This window comes from Accipiter gentilis, chromosome 9, assembly GCF_929443795.1.
Source record: "Accipiter gentilis chromosome 9, bAccGen1.1, whole genome shotgun sequence".
Taxonomy (NCBI): domain Eukaryota; kingdom Metazoa; phylum Chordata; class Aves; order Accipitriformes; family Accipitridae; genus Astur; species Astur gentilis.
In genome coordinates, this window is record NC_064888.1 from 44,016,934 (window position 1) to 44,035,445 (window position 18,512).

The 18,512-nt window shown below is 49.8% G+C and overlaps 1 protein-coding gene across 2 annotated transcripts in view; it reads left to right on the forward strand.

The window, feature by feature from the left end:
• The first annotated feature begins 4,753 nt into the window (after positions 1–4,753).
• Positions 4,754–18,512, forward strand: part of INPP5A (inositol polyphosphate-5-phosphatase A) — a 259,792-nt gene continuing 246,033 nt past the window's right edge. For both annotated transcript variants that reach the window (XM_049811311.1, XM_049811310.1), the window contains exon 1: positions 4,754–4,886. In XM_049811311.1, coding sequence (XP_049667268.1) covers positions 4,812–4,886 — 75 coding nt within the window. In that variant the 5' untranslated portion in view covers positions 4,754–4,811. The remainder of the gene's footprint in view (positions 4,887–18,512) is intronic.

The following is an 18,512-nucleotide window of genomic DNA, read 5'->3' on the forward strand; positions in this document are numbered from 1 at the left end:
GAGGAAGAGAAATGATCTGATCTGCATTTGCACCTTCAGCCAACTGGACTTGGCCCAGGGGTCAGAACCGTGAACCTCTGGAGCTGGAGACGGCACTGGTGTGGATACAGCTGGAGGCAGTTACAACTCCTACTCACTGATTGGGATGCAAAGCGTGCACTTTCATACTTACTCCTATTTCCCCATCATTATACTGTAACATCTCCTGCTGCGAGTTAGCCATTGCAATATCTGGAGCAAAATTAAATATCAGCTCTACTGGCACACACTTAGGCTTAACATTCATGTCAAAGATCACATAATTCAGACTTCAGCATGTTTGTACCTATTACTCTTTCATCATTGCCACTGGCACACTTTTCTATTTGGACATAGATTTGCCCCCCCCCCCCCCCTTTTTTTTTTTCACATAGCACAGGTATATATCTTGTTCATCTGAATTTACTGAGTATCAGCACTGCGCAGTTTACCCGTGCAAAATTAGCTCATGTCCCCTTTACAGCTCCCCTGCTCTACAAAGTGGCTGGGAATGTGCATCTTCCACCAGTATTTGTACTGGGCTCCTGCAACAGCATATAGAAGTACTGCTTCAATCATTCCTTGCCATTTTTAATTGGAAACATTTATTACTGATTGGATGTTGCCATTTGATGGGATGAATGAATTCTGGCCCTGGAGAAAACAGCAAAACACTGGCTGCGGTTACGATCCACTGCCCGAAACAGTGTAGTCCAAGTTCTGCATCTGCTGAGACACTGCCCTGAATCACTAATGGGAGCTGCTGCAGACATCGCTGAGTAACGGTCCGCGGCAAGAAGACAGGCTGTGCGCTTGGCACTGGGCTGGTTCACGTCTCCGTCGCTTTCCTCTGGGGACGCTGGCTGTTCTGCTTGGCCTGCACTTCCCCACACGCATCCACAGGTCTAAGATATCATTACACCTCGTTTAATGTTCAGCATTTCTTGCCTTTGGAAAGAGCTTCTATTATAATCTGCTATTGGGCGAGTCAGCTCCCAGGAATTCTTTGAAAACGCTTTACAGATGATGCTATATTTTACATTCCTGTTTTCTCAGGTTTTATCCATTCCTTTCCTTGAAGAAGGCATGGGATTCACAGACATCAGCTCAGTCATCGGTTGGTCATCGTTTTACGTTTATGCAATTGTGACATTTTCATGCTGTAGTACTTCCTCCACCAAAGAAACCGGCAAAGTACATCTACATTGTAGTACGGTAATTGCTGCCTGGGTTCTGTACAAGTAACTTCTTGTGGTCTGCAGCCACTTCCTATTCTAGTTTCCTGTTCTTGAGCACTGCCAAACTTTTCACCTGGATGCCATATGGCTCGGGATCCCTTTCCAGCTGGATGTAATTTGACACAGCTTCCTCCAGCATACCCTGACTTTGATGTAATCGCTGTGGGCTGAAATTTGTAAGACTTGTGTGCCAAAAACACAGCAGCGAACTCCGTTCCCCCCCCCCCCCCCCTTCTATTTTCTTTTTTTCCTCTGTGTGAACATGTCAAGATATATCAGGATGGTATGTTTGATCAACACATCTTTGATACCTCTGATGGCTGGATCCAGGTAAGATCACAGTGTCTACCATGCAACTTTATGCAACAGTTGTCTCGGGAGTTGCACAAAACCTTAGAAGAAATTGTCCAGAAGAGTCCAGCAGCATTTGCGGTCTCTGGACATGAGGATATTCTGCACTGCATTTATCTGTGCATCACTGCTCACTGGAGGTCAGCAAGTATCCCATGTATGAGGCAGAATTCCACAACTTCAACTTGGTTTTTTATTTAATTGTATATTTAATTTGAACCTTCTAACAAAGGCGGCCAGTGGTCACGATCTAGCAGAGCTTTTGTCATTCCACTTGCATCCCTACCTGAGAAAGTTTGCCATAAAGAAGAGACCTTACAGGACTAACTCATCAAGTTCAGCATCCCTGGAAATGGCCATCTCCTCTTGCAGGTTGGTTGACCCGCTCATTCACCCGTGTCTATCTGGAGTGTAACACACTACTACAATGTGGTGAATAGCACCATAGGGCAGGGAAGTCGATGCTTCCCCAGGGCAGTAGTACTTGACAGTATTTATTTTTGCTATTGAATACTGAGAATAATCTTGCCTTTCTTTTATCAGGTAGTGGCTTTTCAGACACGCCCATCTGCTGCAGTCGCTTGCTCTTTTCACAGCTTCAAGCTGTTTGATCCTGTGCATATTTCTAGTTGCCCTGGCTTGACAGTGGGTATTGGGCCCCTTCTCCAAGGAGTGGGATCCATGACTTCAGCGATTCTGCTCCCTCCCCTCACCCGCATTTCTGAAACACCTTCCTGTAATGCACTGGACACCCTGCGAGGCAGGATCTGCCCCGGCCCGAGCACCGTTCCTGGTTTCTGAGACTCTCTGTACTGCAGGCGTGCGATGGGGCAGGACCTGGAGGCGCCGCTCCGGCTGCGCTGCATTGCGGCGCCCATGTGGTGAGCACGCCGCGGCGCTCAGCAGCACCTGCGTGGTTGCGGCGTGCGTGGGAGGAACAGACTTGAACCGAAGGTCTGGCTGCTGGTTTCTGCATACCGCTACCCACAGCGACTGTATGGGAACAGAGGTGAGCTCAATCTCCTTTCCTGACTGCAGGTGGAGGGAGCATAATCGCAAAGTAGCAGGAAGACACCCCTTAAGACACTTCTGGTAGCTGAAGCTTGCCAAAGAAAGAGGTGCGAAACTATTTTTCTGTCGCACATGAAATCTCATTCACTGCAAGCAGGAGCAGAGAAGCTCGTTTGCCTGACGTATCTTTAACTCGGAAGAGGCTTGTTGACTGACCGTAGGCACGCTTTGTCAATTACAATGCAAAATATAATAATTTTTGCGTAAACCACGCCTGAAGGCCCCCTTGGGAGACACGTTTTCTCTGCTTTGTGTTTGGAGCCGTACGTGATTATTTGCTGCCCGTCAGACACCTCTCCCTGGGGAAACAGAGCCAAGAGCTGAGGAGAAATAACGTCCTGCTGAGGAGCAGTAACAATCTTTCTATTTCCCTGACAGTGGCACGCAAGTTTTTCTGGCTGAGCCTTCTTGTTCAGTGTGACGTCTGTCTTCCTACTCGGTGTGATGGACGTTTGAGTCTTTGGTCATTTCCCTCGTCACCTCTCTTACAGCGCGTGTCACCCGTTGGACATTCCTCACTGTCACGCTTTCTGCCACGGCACCCCCAGATCTGCCACTACACTTTGTTTTCCCCGCAGTTTTGTGTGTTCGTGCAGCTGCTCTTGAGTCTAGTTTGGGTTTCCCTTTTCCCCCGCTCCGCTCAGTGACTGTCCATATCATTTATGCGCTCTTTTGACAACAGCTTCCCCAGCTCTGAAGCTTCACAAGACCTCAGCAGGCCTTGTAATACGAGCTTCTGCACATTTTGTTCCTATTACTAATCGGCCATGAAATATAGATAATCTTAGGAGGCAGCTCTTTTGCACAGTGCAGCAAAGACCGATTTATCATTGCTCTGGTTCCTCAGCAAAGTTATTGAAAAGATTCCTCTCACAAAGGGTGTTTTGCGAGCTGAAGGCTACTTTGGGGGACTCCCAGGCTCCGTACGCAGCGGGTCAGCCAACCCCCCCGTAGGTGTGACGGGGGCAAACAGGGGCTTCTCCAGCGCTCCCGAGAACTGCCTCCCCTTCCCGAGAACTGCCTCCGCCGGGCGCTTCCGAGGGGGTGTGTGGGGGGAGACCCCTCGGCTGCCCGCGGCGGGGGGGGGGGGGGCGGTGTGTGTGTGCCGCCGCCCCGGGAGCCGCTCCTGCCAGGCGGCCGCCGCCGCTCCCGGCCGCCCCGGGCAAAGGCCTCGGCGGCAGCCGCCGCGCCCCGGCGCAGAGGGGCGAAGGGCAGCGGGGCCGGTTCCCCCCGCAGGAGGCAGCTCCCCGGGCAGGGCCGGGCTCCTGTCCCGCCGGGGCGCTCCTCCAGCCGACCCACGGGCCGAGCAGCCCCGGCCGATCCCCGCCGGGTCCCGGACACGGGCCGGCCGCGCCAGGCCGCGCTCCCGCCCAGGTGAGCGCCGCCGCCGCCGGTCCCGCCCCGCCCCGCCCCGCAGGCGGGGCGGTGCCCTGCCCTGCCCTGCCCTGCCCTGCCCTCTCCGCGGGGACGGGCGGCCGCGGGACAGCGCCGCCGGCTGCCTCCCGCGGGGCGCTTGCCGGGGGTTGGCGTTGCCCTTTTAAGAGCCGCGCGGGGCCGCTGTGACGTCGCGGGCGCAGAGCCCTAGCCCGGCCCGCCCGCCGCGCCGCCAGAGCCGGGAGCGGCGGCGGCGGCAGCAGCGCGGTGCGCGCAGCGCCCGCCCAGCGCAGCCCAGCCCGGCCCAGCCCGACCCAGCCCAGCCCGGCCGGCGAGCGCCGAGACCGGCCCCGCCGCGCCGCCACCAGCCGCTCCGTCCCGTCCCTTCCCGCCCCGTCCCGTCCCGCCGACCTGCCATGCGCCGCGGCCCGGCGCCAGCCTCCGCCGGCGGGAGCCGTCCCGGCAGCAGCGCGACGACAACGACGACGACGGCGGCGGCGGCGGCGGCGGGCGAGCGCTGAGCGCCGCGGCCCCGCAGCAGCCGCTAGGGCGGCCGGCCCCCCGCCGCGGCGCGGATGTCCGCGGGCTGCCCGCGCCGGGAGGACTCGCCGCCGCCCGCGCCCCCCCGCCCGCGCTGACGGGGCGGGCCAGGCGCCCCGCTCGCCGCAGCGCCCCGCGCCCGCCCCCCGGGCTCCCCGCAGCGCCGCCGCTGCCGGCCGCGCTCCGCGCTTCCGCCCGCCCGCCGCCAGCGCCGGCGCCATGGCGGTGAAGGGGGCCGCGGCCGGCGCCGGGGTGCTCCTGGTGACGGCCAACGTCGGGTCCCTCTTTGACGACGTAAGTACCGCGGCCGCGCGCCCCGCCGGGGGGTGGGGGGGGAACGGCGGCCGGTGTGTGTGTGTGTGTCGGGGGGTGGGGGGGGGGCTGTCGGGGTCGCCGCCGCCGCCGCGCCGCTTCCCGGGCCGCCGCCCCGCGCCGGTCCTAGCGCCGCCGCGCCGCCCCCCGCCCGCCCGCCCGCGGCTGCCGCCCCGTCCCGGTCCCGGTCCCGGCCGGCCTCAGGTGCCGGCGGCGGCGAGCAGCGCTGCCCGCCGCGGGAGGGCGGCGGAGGGGTGGGGGGGGCTGTTGGCGGTGTCCCGGCAGCCGTCCCGTCCGTTTGCCGCCGGCCGGCCGCTGCGTTTGGCGGCGTGGGGGGGGGGGGGGGGCTCTGTCTCCCCTGGAAGCCCCGAGGAAGGTGCCCGGGGGGGCGCGCAGCCTCCGGGTGGACCGGCTTGTGTCGCGGGCGTGCCGTGTCCCTGTTGCGGTGAACGGCACTGATGGTGCAGCGTGGTGGGACCTCGTCCCGGGTGGCTCGGGTCCTCCAGCCGCGGTGCCTCCCGAAGTGTCCAGAGGGTGGGAACTTGGGTGCTCTCGTTCTCGGGGGGGGGGGGGGGGGGGAGAAACGGATTCCGCCGTGGAGCGCTCAGCCTTCCGCAGAGGCTGCGGCTGGGCTCACCCCCAGGCTTTCCTCCTGAGACGCCTCATGCACGTTGTGACATGAAAATACGATTTAATTTCTGTTGAGCGTAGCATACTCAAACAAATGTTTGGAGCGCTTCTTACCGCTGCAAATAAGGCGAGCGCAACAGTTGATAGGGCTAGCAGTGAAGCAAAGAGAAGAATGCTTTCTGGCAAACTTGCGTGAATTAAGACAGATGCTTACAAACATCGGGAATAGCAGCCAGGCTTCTAAACCTCCTGGGCTGCGCCCCAGGTGGAGTCTGGCACCGCTGAAGTCAGTGGCAACACACCGCTGGAACTGAGCAAGGCTGGCACGTCACGAACGGTAAAGGGAGCGTTTCTAGGGGTTTGCAGTTCGTGCAGCCACGTACATCTATCAGGGAACTGGGCCCAGACTTGTGCTGTGCGTTGCTCTTGCCGTGTGCGTTAGGACTGGCTTTGCTTCATGTGCCAGCCCTACGCACAGATCACCATGTGTGCTACAGTAAGTGTGTTTTGTTCATGCCCCCTCCCCCCCCAGTCTTCAAAGTTTGCTTTGTTTTTTTGTCATCTTGAAGGCTGACCTGAAGTACGCACTCTGATCCATATGTGTGTAGTCAAAGAATGCAGTTCGTCTTTTCACCAAGTTTAGTAAACTTTGGCAGATTATCACTGCAGTTATTTTTACACTTAAAAGTGTCAGTTCATATTAAGCGAACACTGTGAAAATACTCATGTCACAATAATTTCCGTGATTATGGCCTTAGGCTCGTGCAGTATCTATTTGTGAGTAAAGCTGTGTGGTGTTCAGTCAGACCTCTGCAGATAATTACTGCTGTGCATTCCTGTTGCCATTGCTAGAGCCTAAAGGTGATAGCTCCGTTTGACTGGAGCCCGCTATCTCCCATGGCAAAGCGCTCTCCTGGCCTCTCTTTCGGCTGAGAGTGATAAAAGTGGTCACCTTGGAGCGCTGTCATTGAAGAGATCCCGTGCTGTCACACCGAACGATTCCTGGTTGTTCCTAGTTAGTATTTGAGACTCGCTGGCCTTCCTGGAGAAGGTGAAGCTTATTTGTTGTTTGTCGTTCGGCATGACCAAAGAGGGGAACGCTTCCGCTCTAGCGACTGCCTTGTGGTCAAAAACTTAGTTTTCTACGGCAGCAAAACCGGGCTTATTTGGATCTGTTCCACTGCAGGGTGGGGAATGGAAAGACTGGCCTGAACTTTCGTGATTACGCTTCTGGTTTGTTGCTGTTGGAGTTGGGATCGGCGACTGCCCAGTCAGGTTTCTGGAGTGATGTTGGTGCAATTCAGGCACAATAAAGATGACATTAGCTTGCTTTGTGAACTTAGCTTTCGAGTTACGTGTTGGAGCTGGCAGCGGCTCTTTCTGCTTCTTGGGCTCTTCCCGCTCAGCTGGGGCGTAAGTTTCACTGCTATGACCTGAAGTGATCTTGGTTATGAACAAGGACTCCTGCTTTGACAGACTTCACCTAAGCCACTTCGTTCCTTTAATCCATTTTTTCTGTTTCTGATTTCAAATTCCCATTGGTGATACGTCCTTCAATTAAACACTACATTTTTAGTCACATTTCCTGCACCTTGAGGCAGTGTAGCGGTATGCGTTTTCACAGCATGGTGCAGAAACCCCGAGTGGACAGGATGGTTGGGTCTGAGTGTCCTGCGGTGACACAGTCCTGCCTTCTCTTGCTCTGAGGATCTGATTCACCGTGGCCAGACATCCTCTGGGAAGCGTCCCTCCACGGAGCTCTGGGGCGGGTGTCCCCACGTAAAGGGCTGCCGTGGGCAGGCTGGGTCCAGGCGGGGGGTTCTGGTGGTGTGGATCTTCGGCTGCTGAAGCTGCCCACCCTTGCCGGGGCTGCACTCCGTTCTCGCCCCACATGGGTGGGACTTCTGCTCCCCCGTTCCACGCTGGCAACCCCTCACGTATTGGCTCTGTGATGGACCTTCTTCCGATTTCTTTAAAGTAGCCTGAACGTTACTGTGTGGCAACAGCACGATTTGCACTTGAGATGTGTTTTGTATGAGTACTGTTCCTTTGGCTGGCACATGCTGTATATGCAAATGCTCTTTTCATTGAGATCACTATTTTGTAGAAGAAGAATTTAAAATATCTTTGGTAGGCAGGCTTGCCTGGGTAGGATGGTCTTTCCTATATCCTGATATTGCTGACCTGGCTATGCTTTTGCAAAGAGGAGAAAATTGTTTGGGGGTTTTGGGTTTTTTTTTGGTTTTTGTTTTTTTTTTTTTTCCTCTCCGATTGCCAGAAGGAAATTACGATAACATACTGGTTTGCTCCTGCCAGCCATCCATATCCACTAATAACCTGTTGCAATGCTGACCTGGGAGCTCATGAATAAACATGTTAACAGTGAAGAGGGTTTTTCATTCCTTGATTAGTTTTGCTGCTTCATTAAAAACATTAATGCAGTATTACATCTACAAATATTTTTTCAAAGTTTTATGAACATGTGCATCTCATGAATATGAATGCATATGATTTTTGGTACATTTGTGTTTACTTAAGCATTTAATGTTTGTCTTGCTGTATAAACATTTCCTGTTTTTTATCACAGTATAATCTTGCTAACAAGAGAAGATGGAGTTCAGGTTATCTGTGGGTGACTCTTCCCGCCCCCCCCCCCCCGATGCCCCTGCTTGCCATGGGGGGTTGGACTAGATCATCTTTAAGGATCCTTTCCAACCCAGACCATTCTATGGTACGAGCTTCTTCCTCCCTGGTTCCCTTGCTTTCTTTGCTTCCTCTGTCTGCACTGACAAAATTTCACATTTACCTTTCAAAGAGCCTATCGCTGTAGTGGCCATGAAATCAATCTGCCTGGCACTTCGCTGCTTTTACTGTATAGGATTTTAATTACTTTCATGTGCTGCCTTTTTTTCCTGCCTGCTGTATCCTTTTTGTTGTGCTCAGTTGCTTTTAAACGGCTTAATGCTGTTTGTTTTCCTTGGGACAAAAACCTGGGAGTCAGGTGCGAGCAGCTGGCGTTGGGGCCGGCGAGAGCTGTCGGCCGGCCGGCGCTCATCCCCGCCGAGGGCTGGGTGTGGGTGGCCGGCAGAAAGTTGTACGGACACCTGCGATTAAATACCTCCAGCCGACCTGTGGAAAACTCCTCCGAGGACACCCTGGGGCTCACCAGCCGTCCCGGCAGCTTCTGTGGGATGCTGCACGGGAGGGTTTTGGGCAGGGTCGGGAGCGTGTCATGTCAAGTGAGAGGCCGTCAGCGGAGGAAGCGCTTGGATTTCGCTGCAGGATCGTCCAGCCCGAGAGCAGCACCTTGCCAGCCACCGAGCAGAGCAGGCTGGGTCGTGGAGGCGCGGGCACGAGCGGCGGGAGGCACGCCTGGCCTTAGTTCAGGCAGGTCCCCAAACCTGTCTGCCGCGAAAGCGGGAAGGCAGCCTCTCTGCCCCTGCCTGCATCCCTCCTGTCTGGCAGGTGTCTTGGAGAGACTGGGTGTCCTGGGGAAACTTCCCTCACCGCGTGTTTCGTCATCAGCACGGCGAAGGGGCTTCGGTGGTTTCTGCTGGACGGAGGCAGATGGAGATCTTTGCAATGCAGTTTTTGTTGTTGTCTCAGAAGTTTTGTTAGTTTGATGCATATTTAGCTGGGTGCAGTCACAAATACTGAAAACACGCCTTAGTGCTCACGCTTGAAAATTGCGTCTTTCCCTGTTTTAGTTCTAGGTGACTTTAACGATCCACGTTGTTTAAACCTCTGGATGTAGGTCTTTAGGGTAAAGACTTCCAATATGCCCAGCAGACTTAGCCATACAAGTTCCAGCATTTCTGCTTGGGTTGGAAAATAGTTCATTTGTTCCACCTTCCTTTGAAATTGGAATATAGGAGCCTAAATCAGGTAGGTACTTCTGAAAACATTTCCTTCTGTCTTTGTACTGCTGGATGTATGTAGCTCTTCTCTAATGGGAGGTTGATGCAGTTCTCGATTTCTCAGGACAAACTTAGGCCAGAGTAGAAGTGTAAAGATGACAAGAAAGGTAAAAGCTAAGCAGAACATGTAATTTTATGAGTTTAAAAAAGGAGGAGGGGAGAAAGTAGGCTAGGGGATCGCTGTGTAGTACTAGGGTACCCATACTCAAGATTTTTCGATGACTAACAGCATTACTGTCCTACCTGTATTTTCTTTGACCGTGGAAAACACTAGCCTTCATATGACAGTGCCAAGATGGGGCAGTAAGCTTTCATATTCCCAGGTGGCCTATAACCTACTCAACATTTGGGTGAGTCTCCCATGTAGTACACAAAGAGGGCAGGGGTGGAATTTCTTGTTCCAAGTCCTGTTTGTATTACTATAATAAGTATGCTTATGGCTTTAATTCTGAGTATGAACTTGGAATATCCTTTCCTTCTATTAAGAGTTGAAGTCTCATCAATTGAATTTGAAGTAGAAATACTTCCCATAATAATTTTTAAAAACAGCCTGTTTTTCTAATGGGTGGTGATCACAGTGTAGATGTCTCTATCATGCTGATCTTAATTTTCTGATCCTGAAACAGTGGGTGTGGTTTTATTTTGATATCTAATATCTGTGGATTTAGCTGGTATAGGGTGATAACGATAAGGGCTTCTTTTGGCTTTGTTGTTTTGTTTTTTATTTTTCTGTCGTGTCCGTCCCTCCCCCCCCCCCCCAAATGACTATTTGTTTTGTGGAATATTTCAAATGTGGTAGGATGAAAAATGTATTAATTAGGTTTTGATTTCTAACTAAGTATTAAGACTAGTATGTTGCAAGTCAAGGCACCCTTTTTTCTTCAAATTATGGCCACTAGATTGAGGGAAAGATAATACTTGATTTGTTGAATTTTTTTTTAAAAATCACATTATTTCACTGCTGAAAAACACTTATTCCATCCTTATTGTCAGGCTGTGTTGATGTTATCCGGAGTGGAAGAGAAAACTAAACAAACGTGCCCAGCTAAAGGCAATGTTTCTATGGGAAATTTAAATGTACGGGGAGTATTTCTGCCGGGTTCAGTGAGGCTGCCTGTGGCTGCGGGCACCTTGCTGGCAGTGGGGAGTAAACTAACCCTTCTTCTCCAGCCAAGCAGGGGTAAGAAGAACAGAGTTGGGGTAGCTGGAGGAAGAGGGGCAGAGGCGGACGAGTGAGGAGGGCCCCGGGACGGCTTCGCCCGTGGGCTGGCATGCTTTGGAGCAGACTTCTCCTTTCGCTCTGCGCCCCAAGGCTTGCTGGTAGTTGGAGAAGGAGCCCTGGCCGCTGACGGGTCGGTCTGGCGGGCCTGACCCCCTCCTGGGCAGCTTCCTGGGGCCGAGCCTGGTGCTCCGCAGCTCTGGCTAGTTCCCCGGGGTGCTGCCCCGACGCCCGGTTTGTTTATCGTCTTGCCTTCTGTGATGCTGTAAAATTGCATGCTCGTAACTGAGGCCTTCCATTTTAGGAATACACACTCTTGAGCCGTAAGATAGAAGGCCAATGAAAAAGTATTTTTCAGTGTTCTCTATTATGGGAACCCTAAAAATAAGTAGTCTCTAATTTATCTATTTCTGCACGCCTCACTTTCTATTTTCTGGTTGTTTTGGTGTCATCTTACTGGTTTTATTTTTTTTTGTCGCGTAAGTGCCACTGGTAATTTCTTAAACATTGTTGCCGCCTTCTGTTTGTTTGGTTTTTCTATGGCAAAATCTCAAATCAACATTTTTCTTACAGTTTCTGCTCTAGTCCTGCTGTTTTTTAGGATACTCTTTCCTGTTTTAAACAATTCTAAACCCTCTTTGCAGGAGGTGAAATTTTGAGGGAAATCAGACTTTGGTACTACCTAAAACTTCTTGAGCTATGTGACAATGATGATAGGAAGGAAAAAACTGTTTTGTTACCCTCTGCAGTGCTTGTGCATTTGAAAAAAAAAAAAACACCCACCTTTTAATAATTGAGGGCTCTGTTGGACTTTGAGAATGAAATTGTTGGTAATGCATTAACAGCAGGGTACAGCTGTTGGCCCAGATGTGCAACTGAACGAAGCTGAGTGGTGGCCCAACGTGATGGTGTCTGGCTGCTGGATAGCCCTCGCTTGCTGTGTAGCTCTTGGTCTGCTGCTGTGAAGAGGTGTTTTGGTTTGAAACTCCTTCACTGCCTCTTGTTTTTTTTTTCACTTGTGTGACTGGGGATGAGCTCAGGGACATGTGCATGGACAGCTGAAGTGGCTTAGGCGGTATGGTGGAGCTGCACCAGTGGTAATGCCCGTGCTGGTCTTTGTTACCAAAGTGCTTTTTCCAGGTATACAGGGATAACTTGCAACTGTTGATACTCGTGCTTTGCAAAAATGTAGGATAGCTGGGGCAAGGATTGTACCGGTTTGTAGTTCGTTCTTCATTTAGTCTTCAGGTAGGCGATAACATCAAATAACATACAGCAAGAGTGATGCGCTCGCGATTGTGCCGTTTTGACAAGGTCTGTCTTAAATCCTTCACAGCCTGCTTGAAAAAGATCTAAATACTCGTGCTGATTTATAGCTTCCTAGGGTTCAGCTTCCCAAGTAATTCAGCTCTAGCATCCCTAGCTCAGGCGAAGGACGGCACACCGGTGTGTGCCGGTGGGGTCGTTCATAACCAGTGCCCCCACTCGAGAGCACCCCGGTGCCCGGCTCTGCGCAGCTCCCTGCTGTGGTCCGGGGGCGCTTCCCCGGGGGGCTTGCGCGGCCACTGCACAGGTCCTGCTCACAACCAGCCCTTCGCTTCCAGCCCCCTAGGGTATAATAAGCAGCGATAGCTGAGAGTGAGCAGCAGAGCAAATTCCCCTTTTAAGTATAAATGAGGATCAAGACCCGAAGCAGTTGTGCAGTAAAGCAGTGACACGTTATTGTGCATCTGTGTCCTTGCAAAATTTAAAAGCTCTTTTCTAATTTGCTGAAGAAGACTGGAGCAGTAATAGTACAGGCGACACAGAGGGTGGGGGTTTTCCTCCAAGATGGAGTTCTATGCTTAAAAAAAATAAATCACTTTTTTCTTTAACAAAAAAACCCCAAATTTTCTTTTCAGCAGATATTTTTACAATTCTCTGAGCAAAAGAGTTTTAATTAGGAGCTTGTACAGCGTTCAGCCTCCCTTAAGCAGGAAGCTCAGAAGATTATCTTGTAGACCATCTTTCTTCTCCTTTTGATTAAGTGTTATCATTAACAGCAAGAGCACATGTTTTCATGAGGAAGTAATAGTGGCAAAGTGCATTATATAATTATAGTTTTCTGTTAATATGGTTTTATAGCAGGTGGAGTAGAGTTAGCATTTTGTAACTTGCTGAGTTTCCACAAATTGCCAGTGTATCAGTGTGATGGTTTAAGAGGATTTAATTCTCCAAATATTTGCATATGAAATTATGCAATGGGAGTAGGATAGCATAGGAAGAATGCTTTACATGTGCATCTGTGAGTTTATTAGCTTGTACGAGCACTCTCACAAGGGTCAAATTTTAAAGGTTTTGTTGCTGTTTCAAAGTTATCATCGTAAATTTTCTTACCGCAGAATTTGACCTCAAAGGGAGTTGCACGTAGAACACCAGATTTCTAAGAGGCTGATCTGTTGTTTACTTTTTCTCTTTTTTCCTTTTCTGTTACTTATTTCAACATACTGTTTATATCTTCCACCCCCTGCAAATGTATTTCCTCTTTTTCTCTCAAATGCTTTCTTTCCCTTTCTTGTGCTGTGCATACTTACTTGTGAAGCTCTCCCTTATTCCTCATTTATTATGTGAAGTGAGGATGTCACTCAGAAAAGCAGCCTTTTCATTTGCAGTTTTGTGTGTGCCTCAAAAGCCATTAAGAAGGCGAGTTTGGTTACCCTGAACACATCATCCACTGCCCCTTGAAGCAGGAGCTGTTCTGCTGCAGCAGGGACTGAATGCGTATGAGAGGGATCGGATTTATTAATGCACGTCCCCGGGGCCCTGGGGGTGCACCGGGTAACGAGCCTGTTAGACAGAGCCAGGACGACGTAATTCCAGTGAAGTAACTCCCTCGGTGTTACAAAACTGCTCCACGTGGAGCTTTAACTTGGGCTTCCACATGTCATTGCGCTGCCTTTAATGCAACGAGCGCCTTGCTCTCTGTTGAAGAGGCGATTCCACGGGGTGAAACTCGAAGTTCCTTCTCCACCAGGGTCGATCAACTCTCTGTTCCTTGGCCTCCATGTGAGAAGAGGAAATCAAATGGCTGAACTACCTTGGAAGGCAGACTGGCTTTTAAGTAAGTGCTCTGGGAGTTGTCTCCTCTCCACCCCCACCCAGAAGACCAGCTACTTTGGTCGTAGCTTTACCTTGTCTTCTGCCCCTAAACTCTTACATGAATTTGGAAAAGTCAGGCAGGCAGGTCTGACTGCAAGCCAGTATGTGGAAGTTCTCAAAATATATCTACATTAGTGTAGTCTAATCCTTTATTTGATATTTTCTAACCATCTTTTTTCACTCGCTTGGTAGAGAACAGGACGTGGTCACAGAAAAACAAGACTTTCTGCTTTTGGTGAATGGCCTGTCACAGAGTCATTTAGCATCCTTTTGCATCTTTATTACTGAATTGGCAAGGAGTCTTCCCCTGATGAAAGTTCCAGGGAAATAGGTTATTTTGTGGTGTGGAAAAGAGAGATTAAGCATGATGATCATCAGACTGGGGGAGAGTGAGTATTAAAAGTAAAAATGTTTCTGTTGCTGCTTTTTTTTTCCCCAATCATATATGGTAGTTATTCAACACTTTTAGCACTATTTTCATTATTCGTACGTCATCTTTTAATGTAAATGTACTATTTAATCACTTTCATTTTTAATATGTTGTTGGAAAAGATATTGAAGTTAAAGCTTTTATTGACAGCAAACAAAAGTGATCATTGCTTTCATATGATATTTTGAAGTTGGAGGTAATTGATTGTTTTCATTAATGTCTTCAAGTTGTTAAGCACTTGTCTTCATGAGTCAGTCAGCTTTAACAGATAATATCCTCCAAAGCAGAAAATCAAAGCTGAGAAAAGTAATTAGAAACCCCGTGACAACACTGGAAGCTTTCTGTCATGGTATAGGTAGCTTACGTGCCAGTTCAAAAGCTTTTAGGGGTACGACTGTTACTGATACCGAGGTATTTGCCAAACTTTAGCTCGGCTTAGGACCTGCGTGCCTGTAATTTGAGGTGATGCTGACAGCCGAGGGATGCCGCTACAAATGCGAAGTTGCAGTGGGAAGAACTTTCATTTCACGTTGTGGTTCGTGACTGGAAGGGATTTCACCTGGGGTTTTGGTTTGCCTGGCTCCTGGAGTCGGGAGGGTCCCGTCCCCTCTGGGGCGTCAAGGGGCGAAATCCCTGGGGCAGGAGGCCGGCCTCGTCCCCTCCCTCGGGGAAGGCAGGAGCAGCCCGGTGTTGCTCAGGAGGCAGTCGCTGATGGAGGCTGGGGGTACAGCGGCCGGGCGAGCAGAGCGGGAGCATCCGTGTGAGCAGGGAGCTCTGCGCAGCAGCAAAGGGGGTCGGTCACCCGGTGTTTTCCTTCCCTGCAGAACCAAACAGGGTGCCGGGCCGAGGCGCAGGAGACCCCCCTCATCCTGCGGGAGCCTGTTTGCAAAGAGTTTAACGAAAGAATCTGGAAGTGCCTACTGTTTTCAAAGCCTGTCTGCTGCTCGCTGTTCATCAACAGCTCCAGAAGTGCGGGCAGCACAGCATTTAGTCACTGGGAGGAACCCATGTTTGTTCAGTCTTCAGAGAGCCAGAATTAAAAAATGTTAATTTATAGTGATGTGCTGATGCACGTACAGAAGCTGTGCCCGTCTCTTTTTGGGATGTAGGAGTAAAGTATACTGAATGGCGCTGAAACGAGGTGGTTTGGGTGTTTTTGTTTGCAACACAAAATACGTGGTGTTAAATTAAGCACAAATTTGGAACCAACAGAGCATTAGATTGCGGAACTCATGGCTGCAGATGGCTCTATGGGGACACCAGTTCAAAGAGGGTCAACGCGTGTCTGCGCTGTAGAGAAGCGGTGCACCAACTGCCAGGACTGTCTGTCCCTCAAAACAACCTGGAGAAAAAAACCCAACAGCTTCAGGGCAGAAGGCATTTACCAGTCATTATCAGGAGGAGGGATGGTTTGATGGTGGGAACGCTGGTCTGGGCAATGGGATTGAGGGTTCAGTTTGGGTTCAGCCACAAGCATCCTGCACAGCCCTGGGCAAGTGGCACCACATCCCCAGATGGGGCACGGCCGTGATGGGATGCCGGCGGGTGAGAGTAGCTCCCCAGCCAGAGCAGGCTGGGCAATGTTCGCCTCTTAAAAGGCTGCGTGCCTAAGTTGAGGGGTGATCTGTCAGGGGTAACTGGACAGCGTTGGTTATGGCTGAGACCCAGGGTGATGGCTCATTCTTTCCACTTTAGCTTGAGGAAGGCAGAGGAGAACCACGTACTGACTTCAACACAGCTTGTATGGGCATGCACCACGTTTTATTACTGGAGAAGTTCCTGGCCAAACAAAGGCTTAGTTAATACGAGCTGTATGAGCCTCCTGCTTAGTGAGAGGTTCCTTTGGCTTATGCAAGCTCAAATGAGTAACAAAACTAGCTCTTTAGATAGACTTTGAAAGAAAAAGTCTATCTTTACTTACGGGAGGAAGTAAAAGCAGGGAAAGATGCTCCATCTCAGTCCGTGTTTTGGGAAGGCTTGCAAAGACTGTTTACAGGACGTTAAGTAATGTCACCTTTCTGTAGAAAGTTCAGATCTCATTAAAAGGCTTCATTAGCACACCGTAGAAGGAGGGGCTGATCACAGGCATTAAGTACCATGGGAACATGCTGTATCCAAAACTCGTTTGTTGTACTGTGCATGAGGTAGAGCTGCCTCTACTTGTTCTCTCTTTATTTTCCGGTTTCCATTGCATTCTTGAAAAGAGATTTATTTTTTTATTGCCCTTGAATGTATCAGCAAGCCACTGAATATTAATGGATGGGCTCTTCAGAGCAGCTACGTACCGTGCTGTTAGCACTCCTAGCACTGCAGTAGACAAACAGTGAGTGGCAAGCAGGCTTTGTGAGCAGGACATAATTCTGAATTCTTTCGTTAAAGCCTTTTAAGTGATCCCGTGGGAGCTTGTTTTGAAGTTTTTTTTGTTTTTCTGGTGTGGCAAACGCTCTAATTTTAGAGGCTTTACCAATCCCAGCGGGAAAAGCAAAACTAGTTTTCCCGTAGGAACATCTCAGAAATGTATGCTGAACTCTCTTTGGCAGTGGTTATTTACGTGTCAACCAAACATTAAAAAACTTTGTTCAAAAAGCACTTGAGGGAATTCTGTATTCTTTAAGTACCATCAGCCAGCATTAACTATATTTTAATTACTTCAGAATTCTTGTTTATTTAGGGACAGAATTACTGCTTTTCTTGGACTAACTGGGCAATGAAGACCTTTATGTGTAATGTTAGGCAGACAGCTGTTGTTGGATCCGTTATTGCAGCAGGTTTGCACAAGGAAGGTTCCTTTTGACAAAAGCATTGGCTGTTTATGTCACTGACCTCACCATTCAAAATGTTTTTTTAAAACAGCTGTTCAAAGTGAAAGTGGTGGTCTAGAATTCCTATTGCACTTTTTATTGGAGGAAGAAATGGAAGATTTATTTTTTTTTAAATTTATTTTTAACTTCAAGTGTTGCCAGGCACATGAAGGAGTCAAGAACTGGGTGGAACAGCGTGATAGGACCAACCCACTCACTTCAGAGAACTGGACATGACCCAAAAATCTTCTGCTACAGCAAGTTTGTTTTCATGAACTGGCAGTGTTGTTTTTCTGGGCTGGAAGGACAGACCTTATCCAGGCTTGGCTGCTTGCAAGACCATGAAGCCAGCTCTCATTTGTCTTGCGGGGTAGCAATTTTTAGTAAAAAGGAAGAAAGGCCTTTTCCCTTCAGCTATCCTTAATAAATGTTAAAGTACTGGTGATTTATGACCACTGTGCACCTTTTACTTATCTCAACAAAGAAAGATCTTTAATATAATTTAGGAAAAAGTGGGAAAGGAACTGATGCTGTGTGGATCTACTTGTTCTTAGAGGATATCAATGCCATTGTAGTCTTACTGAAGTGAGTGTGTGGAAAATATATTGTATGCCAGGGGTGGTGAAGACACAGCTGTGTAAGCCAGGTGAAAGGCTATATCCTTGACTAAGTAGGTGGAATTTTGGTGCAAGAATTTCTTGCTTGTGTTGCTTAAGATAATGAACTATTGCCAAACTAATTAGTTTTTCATTTGTATGTGAATATTCGGTGTCGTATAATGAAAATCCATATTAAACAGATAAAAGGTTTGCTTTATGTTATGTTCAGAGCAATGCGAGAAAAGTCCTGAAGGAGACACCTTTCTACTGCAAGGGTGCCTGAGCACTGGCACGGGTTGCCCAGAGGGTTTGTGGAGTCTTCATCCTTGGAGGTATTCAAAAGCTGTCTGGACATGGTCGTGGGCAACCGACTCTGGGTGACCCTGCTCGAGCAGGGGGTTGGACCAGCTGACCTCCAGAGGTTCCTTCCAACCTCAGCCAGCTTGTGATACTATGCAGCTGGACACAATACGTTTATTTCTTTTTTTTCCTTTTGCTGCTGATGCCATTGCCTGTTGCTTTCCAGCACTTGCAGAAGACGACTGCCTACTTCTCAGTTCATCTCTTTGTGGCAAATCCTCGTTCCCTTTTTGTCTGCTTTTCTGTTATGGATGTGGACCATTTCCAAATGCTTTCCAGAGTGACTTTGGTCCAGGAGCTGGAACATGTGCATTTGAAAACAAAGGCTATCCTGCTGTTCTGAAAACTTGAGGAAAAATACGCACATTGTCTGTCATCTTCTAAGTTTCTCTAAATCTTCTGAAAGCTTCCTCATACACTTTTTCAGTGTGCTGAAACTGAAGTCTCTAGGTCAGGCTTTCAGCTATGATTGTTTTTTGTTTGCTTGCTTTTCTGTTGACATTTCAGTAGCAAG